This window comes from Sebastes umbrosus, chromosome 10, assembly GCF_015220745.1.
Source record: "Sebastes umbrosus isolate fSebUmb1 chromosome 10, fSebUmb1.pri, whole genome shotgun sequence".
Lineage (NCBI taxonomy): Eukaryota > Metazoa > Chordata > Actinopteri > Perciformes > Sebastidae > Sebastes > Sebastes umbrosus.
This window is the reverse complement of record NC_051278.1, coordinates 11400954-11409345: the sequence shown is the minus strand read 5'-3', so window position 1 is coordinate 11409345 and position 8392 is coordinate 11400954. Positions and strand designations below refer to the sequence as shown.

General features: G+C 43.3%; 1 protein-coding gene across 2 annotated transcripts in view; it reads right to left on the bottom strand.

The window, feature by feature from the left end:
- Positions 1-1068: 1068 nt before the first annotated feature.
- Positions 1069-8392, bottom strand: part of LOC119495926 (kinase non-catalytic C-lobe domain-containing protein 1) — a 40765-nt gene continuing 33441 nt past the window's right edge. For both annotated transcript variants that reach the window (XM_037782847.1, XM_037782848.1), the window contains exons 26-31: positions 8197-8279; positions 7727-7880; positions 5933-6055; positions 5531-5590; positions 4896-5053; positions 1069-2885 (exon numbers count right to left, since the gene is read on the bottom strand). In XM_037782847.1, the coding sequence (XP_037638775.1) occupies positions 2657-2885; positions 4896-5053; positions 5531-5590; positions 5933-6055; positions 7727-7880; positions 8197-8279 (807 nt within the window). In that variant the 3' untranslated portion in view covers positions 1069-2656. The remainder of the gene's footprint in view (positions 2886-4895; positions 5054-5530; positions 5591-5932; positions 6056-7726; positions 7881-8196; positions 8280-8392) is intronic.

The window sequence follows — 8392 nt, the reverse complement described above, 5'->3', positions numbered from 1 at the left end:
TCACAAATAAGCCTATTTGGATTTATGTTATTTTTTTTAGCAGTTTTTATGAACAGTTTGTTCATAAGAGGTCTAATTAATTGACCCTCAGACATATGCAATATCACTATCTATGACAAAATACGGTACATTTCTTTGTCTGAAAATGATAAAGAAAAATAATATATATTTGTTCACGCAAAGCCCATATGAAATAAAAAAATAAAATGAAATAAAATCCCCTTCATCAAAGCAAGCCCAAACATTGAGGAAGTATATATGCATAAGGATAATGCATATAACAACGTGAGGAAGTGTCCTTATGGTCACGTTTTGTATACTGGCTTAAAATATGATGTAGCCGCCACAGCAAATCCTCCAGTGATTAAAAGGTACAGTGTGTAGAATTTAGTGGCATCTAGTTGTGTGGTTGCAGATTGCAACCAACTGAGTACCCCTCCGCTCAGTCCTCCTTTTCCAAGACTGCGGTAACGTGAGCTGCTGAGTGCAAAACCGTGGTGACGCCGTTCGCCTCACTCAGAGGCCATCCTTACCATAATAACACTACTTTAGGAGCAATGGAAGTCAGATGGCGGCTGGCAGTACCTCGGTTTTACACTCTGCGGCTCATGTTACTGCAGTTTCACAAGCGTGTCAGAGAACTACGGTGGCCTTTAGGTAATGCAAAAATGTGAAAGGCTCTCTCTCGAGTCAGAGTTTGGTTTGTCCGTTCTGGACTACTGTAGAAACATGGTGGACTCGGTGAAGAGGACCCGCTCCCTATGTAGATATGAAGGACTCATTCTAAACTAACAAAAACACAACGATTCTCAGTTTCAGGTGCTTATACACTAATGAAAACATAGTTATGAATATTATATTCCATTTCTGCTAATAGATCCCCCAAAATGTTCCACACTGTTCCTTTAAGAGGAGGAAATGCCAGATTAAAAGTCTTTACCATACACATTCCTACAGGAGGTGAGGAAGAGCAGCTTCAGCTCCTCCCACCACACAACAGGGCTGTAAGCGGCCACACAGACAATCTAACACGGATATTGTCCGATAATAATACGCTCTGGCAAGAGAGAGCTTATAAAATCTCATTTATTTGGCTAAATTAAGCAAATCTTCATCGCACGTCACATTCCATCTCCACGGTGTGTTTCACGAATCACGGCAGAGGACCGTGGAGAAAGAGAGAGCAGGCAGGAAAATAGAAAAATAGACATCGACTGAACATCATTTCTCAAATAACATTTTGCACACTGACATCTCATTATGTTCTACCATTTTCTCTGTAATGGTAAGGTATTGTCGTGACAGCCGCGTAGCTTTTGCCCCTCACGACACTATTGATAAAAAAAAATGCAATTATTTCACATTGTGCTGTTTGAATGGGATTAGTATTAGATATTAATTTACCAATGTAGTCATATAAATCTCATTTGGTAAACTCCTAATTGGTAAACAAACAGAAACTACGTGTTGTAATCAATAAACGGTTCAGTGAATTTAATACGTTCTGCATTATTGTCTTGTTTTCTACAAGTCAAACACGTTTCAGCAACATCAAATGGATTATATTTGAATGTTTGACTTGGCTGGATTCACTTGCTCGGGGGGCCGAGGTAAAGTTAAAGTAAAGTAGCTGCTGGGTCTCTATTTAACCCCCATTCTGTCTCCTTTCTGTGCAATATGCACAGTACTCCTCTGCTGGAATGACACATTCCCAAGTCTCAAGATGAGGTAACAAGGCGCCAGTATACTCCATCATAACTGGTTGTCAAATAGTTGAACAACTTCTGAATTTGGAGCCAGGTTTTTCAGTTTTTCATTCTTTACACAATTCATCTCACTTTTTGTGTGTATAAATGAGCGCAATACTATGAATGTCATCCAGAAGACACAGTTTAAAAATACGCTTTGTTATCCCCATATTTAAATGATTAGCGTGTCTTTCCACGCTCTATGATGCCAGGCTTTTTACTCTGCGTTCCACAGTGGACGTTCATGTTGTAGGAACTAGTTTTTTTTGTGGCATTACCTGGCCGTAAGAGTCTACAGCCAAGCTAGCAGCTCTGTGAGCCTACCATAGAGCGTGTATAAAGATAGACGGCGCGTCTCCACTTCCTCCCACTGTACAGAAGTGAAGGTAAAATATCCCAGATACGGGAGCTGCCAGTTTGAGATTTTCATTTGAAAGCCAGAGTCTGCACAGGAAGCTGTGAGTCTCTCTCAGCTGATCTCTGGGCCTGGTGCAGGTGCCCACTTTGCCACGTTGGTAATCCAGCCTTGATGTTGGACATGCAGTTTGCATTGGTGCCATGTTCAGTCCACGTATGAGACCTTAACAGCTAAATTACAGTGTCAAATCACAAATTAAAAATGGCAATATATGAGCTGAGAGAGAATTTAAGCAAATTATAATCAGTTATAAATAAAGTTTGCCTGGGAGTTTAAACAAATTCATTGACTTAAATCAAAAGGTCTTTGAGAGATAGTGAACATGTGACAGCAGAAAAAGTTTTCCAGTCCACAAGGCTGTTCTGCCAGGACGACAGAGGCATCTGAGGGTCGTGACCTGGGCACGGAGCCTCAGTCTGGGCTCGGACATGAGGTGTTGACCTGGTGGTGGTGACTCGCTCTGGGCTGTGAGGAGTGACTGGGTCAGGGCTCATTGGAAAGTGGCCTTCACCCTCCGCAGCTTGTCCTGGATCCTGCGTGTTTGTCGCTCGCTGGACTGCTGGAAGTTGGCATCGTTGTCGGCAGCCAAGAGGTGGATGTCAGAGGTGGCGAGCCGGGCGATGCGGCGCCGAAGGTAGGCCAGCAGCTCCCGGTCCGGGCTGTAGGGGTATACAGCCTCCTGGAAGGCGTGGACCTGACTCACAACCTTTGCTATGCTCCTTGAGCCGAGGACGGATGGATGAGAGCACGGGGCAACATGAAATGGGGAATAAAGAACAAGAAGGAAAAGTGGAAACATGAAAAGCATTTATATCTAGGTGCATATTATACCCAAGTTTCCTTCCTGGCAGCATCATCAGCTGTGTGTGTCTGTGACCTGATTTGCAGAGAGCGGGGATAACCCTGGGTCCGCAGCAACCAGCTGTGTCTCTGCCTTTCCCTGCTAGACCTCCTGACCCCAGCATCTGGCTGCAGCCAGTCGCCTCTCAGCATCTGGCCTGAAACCTCTTTTCCAATCAAGCCCCATCCCACGGGCGCCATCTGGTGCAACACTGGCACCCCTACCAACAACCCAAATCCAGCAGCTGTGCCATTACCATCCAACCGCCACTTGTTGTGACCTCAGCATCTGGTCAGCCATATTGGAGTGAAGGAGAAGGACACAGGAAAATGCGTCCTCGTAGCGAGTTGGCCGACTTTGTCATAGATGGATTTTTGGAGAGTGGGGAGAGAGCTAATTTTCAGCTAATGACACTAACTGTTAATATATTGTGTCACTGGATAGGATAGGTATCGGGCTAATTTCACCAATATCACACCAAAAATAAATGAGTGCAAATTCCAGCATGCAGTAAAATCATGTCGAGGTTGTTAGAAGAAGGGAGGGGACGGGGTGTTTTATAAACAGCTAGTCATGTTATCAGTCATGTTCAGTGCCTGAATTGGACCAAAAAAGATGCCAGTACCCTTATTCAACAGTTTAATGACATGATCATCAAACGTGGATTCATATTTATACGCATATCTTGGTAATATATTCCACTTCAAATGTATTTTTGTATGCATTTCATTACACACGGCATACATTTGCCTGAAAACACGCAGCCCTTCAGTGCTTTGTTGTCATACTTCTTTTGAAATTCAAATTTGGATAAAAGCAGATGAATGCCATATAAGACCTATAATGGAGGATATGCACACAGTAGTACAGCAGTCAGGTGAACTGTTCTCATGGTGCGAAGTGTCACTGCCGCCACAGTAGTTGGCAGCTGACGGGGGAAGCTCAGTGTTGGTTGGTGCCGCAACTTGTACCGACAGCCTCGGTGTCATTTGGCTGCAGCTAGCTACTAATTGTGCATTTACAACAGCAGCGGCGTTCAGAAATCAAATTTTTCTCATTTCTCATTGTCTGCACCGTCTCCGTGCAGGGTCGTGTCTCACAGGCGTAAACACGACCTGAAGGGTTTATTTACGCTTTAGTTTAGTCTTTTCCGACGGTGCGCACCTTAACTCAAGAGGTGGTGGTACCCAACAAGAAGTAAGGGTACTCAGGTACACAAAAATCAGAAGTGCTGGTACTCAGTGCCGGTGAGTACCGGCTCATTTCAGGCACTGTTTTTAGATAATAGTCAATATTTCTTTATCCAAAACATGGATTGCACAGTGGAGACTCATTTGGTTTTGAATGTAGTTAAACTGTTGCACTGTGCAGGATTTTCATACGGACTTCTTTAACTTTATTATGGAGCAGAAAGTTTCTGTGATCCAACCAAACGTTTGTAAGCTTGTTTGATGGAAGGTTAATTTTCATACCATCGAATGTCTGTATGAGGTTCAATAAATCAGATATAAACAACATCTGTCCAGTTTTGTTCAGTGTGAAAAAGCAAAGCCGGCGTAACGGCGGATCTTCTTTACGGCGGTATGGCAGAATCTCTGTGGGAAAAGGGGCTCTTGAGTCCAAGTGGACGTTTGGGCCAAATTTGAAGACATTTGCTGAGATATCACAAGAATGGGATGGATGTGAGGTCACAGTGACATTTCACCACCAAAATCTAATCAGTTCACTCTTGAGTCCAAGTGGACGTTTGTCCCAATTTTGAAGAAATTCCCTCCAGGTGTTACTGAGATATTGCGTTCACGAGAGTGGACCGGACAACCCGAAAAACACAATGCCTCCGGCCACGGCTGTCGCGGGCGTGGAGGCATAAAAAATGATTTCCCCTCACCTGAGCTTGGTCCACTTGTACGCTCCAGTAGTGAGTGTGAAGGCTCCGATCTCCAGCTGCTGGACGTGCATGGCCAGGATGTGCGCCGACGGCAGGGTGGGCCTCCTCCTCTTGTGTTCTCCCCCCATCAGACACAGGTCGTCACTCTTCAGAAACACCTGAGGAGAGAGCAATTCATCCGCACAGTTAATAAATTAGTTCTTACTGGAACAGAACATTTAGAACATTTTTCCAATTAAGCCAAAGTCTCAGGTGCTTGACGCAGTAATGAGCATGTCCAATGTAGCGGGGTGTGATATGACTGAAAGACTCTGAGAGGATTTTAACCTCTTTACATTTCAAAGCCAAGAGAGCATACATGATTCTCTTTATTACAGCTCGGCAGGAAAGTTGGCAGCAGAGCGACGCGTGTTGTTTGATGCATCAGGTTCTTTTGGGGGGTAACTTTCAGAAGCAGAGCCAGCTGGGAGCTCTCAGCACACAGGCGAGTTGCTTGAAGCTGTTTTTCTATTGATTTGTTTGCCCTGCAGCCCAGTTTCACAATATGTGACCAGCCTAGCTTTCAGTTACAAACAACATACGTGTGTGTGCGCTTGCTCAAACACACCTACACACATGCACACACACACACACACCTGCACAGCTCGCAGCTCCTCCAGGATCTCACACACCTTGGAAGACAGATGTTTCCAAGCCTGTTGGCGAGAGAGGAGGAAGTTTTATTTAGTAGCTCTAAGACTAATTATACCCCGAGTCAATGAATACAACCTATGGAAATATGGAAATTTCTTATACATTTTCAACACTGGTGTATTTTTAATTGTGGGTTTTTATAATTACTCCTATTCACGAGCCATATTCCTGCGAACAGCGTTCACACTTTCTGCATCCTATTTGAATGTATTAATGCAAATTTCTCATTTGTGAAACTAATTAAACACCACCCCATTCTATCACAGCTGAAGAAAACATTTAGCTGTAGGGCATCTGACTTATTACAGAAACTCAGAAGAGGAATTCATGAGATGCAGCCTTACTGGTAATTGCCTGACAATCACGTTCTCCAGACCTCCGAGGACCTGCATGGCTGTGGCAAAGTTCCTGGATTCGTAGCAGTGCTTTCCTATCCACAGATACTTGGTCAGCAAAGCAGCTTGCGTCTGCAAGAGAGAGGAGAGCTTGAAATGGAAAAAATGCTAAACAAAGCAAAATGCAAAAAGCTAGTAGGTCATTACAGTGGTGTGCTTTATGGGGACTACAGGAGGCCGCATAATGAAGCATGTCCACTGGAAAAACAAGAAGAATACTACGTGTGGTCAAAGTTAGTAATGCATTGTGTACTGTTCAATGCAAGTGTGCCTGGTTATGTGTGAACAAAACATTGTGAACAGATTAAAATGTCTTAAAATGTTATTTGCATCTGAGATGTTGAATGGGAGGTTGTATTTTAAAGGCCCTGACGCACCAAGCCAACGGTCGGCTGTCGGACAGTTTGGGGCCATCGGTGAATGTCTGTTGGACTAGTTTTTGCGGTGTGTCCCGCACTGTCGGCTCTAGTCTGCCTGTGTCTGAGTTTTTTTGGACGATTCAGCATGTTGAATCGGTGGCGCCTATCCGTCGGTGAGAGAAATCATCCTGGCTGTTAAGCTTAAACGAATCAGTGCACGAGAAGAGAAACGGAAGTGAGGAAAGCCAGCCAACGAGTAAAGTCAAGAGGGCAAACACAGAAGGCTCTTCTCAATTTCATCTTCTTCTCATCTGATCATTCCAATACATGGATATTTTCACAGCGACATGGCCATCTGGATGGAAGCTAAGTGGTGAGTGAGAGTGATGTGAAAATGGTCGGCAAACGCCGCTTTGTTTCATGTACATATCATAGCAGCGGCTTGTATATTCGCTGTCCTCAGACTTCCGGTTTCCCTTTTTGAATGATGAATACAGACTACCGCATCCTACTGGTGTGGAGTTATTTCATCTTTCGCAGGGGCAGGACATATGTGGTAGTTGGCTGTCAGCTGTAGTCTTCGCGGTGTATTCGAATGCAATTTTTTTAGCCAAGACAAAGGTGACGTGAGGCGACGCAACTGTCGGTCTTTGTCACTGCTATTTCTCTGATATTGGTTTGATGCGTCTAGGCCTTTAGTTGAAGCATTGATAGTGTTTGATGCGTCTTTTGAATTGAAGACCCCAAATCAGTTGAAATCAGTTGAAGTGTAATTGGGGAAAGCATTTGAACGTTTAATTTCAAGTTTAAGCCATGTAAGCAGTTGAACTGTCAGATTGTATGTGAGCACTGCAAGTAGTTAGTAGTAGTTAGTAGTTAAAGCCCTTCTAACTATATAATAAAATATCACATTCTTCAGCACAGCTGCTGGAAAAAAATCCTAGGGGAAACACTGAAGTGTGAAAGATGAAAGCAGTTGAACTGTCTTTTAAAGAGAAAGTGAAATGTAAATGAGCTAATTATCGTGTCAGTATGACATATCGAAATCTATATGATGCACAGATGTCCTAAATGAGCTGGTTGTTTAAAAAAATGATAACGTTTGAATGGAGTGTGTATGGGAAAATATAAGGAAGTAGCTGAGGAACAAAGTGTCCATAATCATACAAATACATTTATTTTCATTGAGTTTTGCAGCTTTTTTTATGACAAATGACAGCTTATGAACCCCCCCAAAAATAAACATAAGCAACATTGTGTCTGTGACTGACATGAGAGCATGCGTCCGATGAGAAATCAAAGCTCAGGCTGTGACAATAAAGGCTGCCTTTCTTGTTTTTTCCTAGCTGACCCTGTTACTTTCATGAGTTATGTCTCCTCTCACCTTGACGGAGTCACAGATGACTATTTCAGCAGAGATCCAGTTAGCAACACTGTCAGTGTATGTCAGCAGCTGCTGGAGGAAACTCTCTGATGGCGTCTCTTCACATAGAAGTAGTCTGCTGCCCTCTGCTGGAGCGATGTGCTGAGACACATTCCTGGTGGAGGGGAAACAGAGATGATATAGGAAAACCAGAAATCCGTGGTGGGAGAAATACTCAGATCATTTACTTCAGTAAAAGTACTAAAACCACACTGGAAATTAGAATAATAATACTAATTTAATGTATAGTGTATCCGACTTCTTAACAGATCATGGTGTGGATTCTCCTGGTGAAATAAAGTAAGCTAACCTGAAATATGTTATGGTCAAACAGGCTTAAGCTATGGAGTTAAAACTTTGAATTCCAGGGGTACTTGTGCTTGTGGATAATTTTATTTTTTATTCATTCAAAGCGGGAACATTATTCTCACTTGTTTGTGGTCGAGACTTTGTCCCCAATTCCTTGTATCCTGGAGTTGAGGAAATTAACTGGATGACATCCTCGGAATATTTCCTGGAATGCAGAAGGTGTAACTTCATTAGGAGTTGACTGTATTCATCTGGGTCTTACTGTGCATTCATAAGGGCATGTCTCCATCTAGTGGTGAAAAGAGACAACAGCAGCTT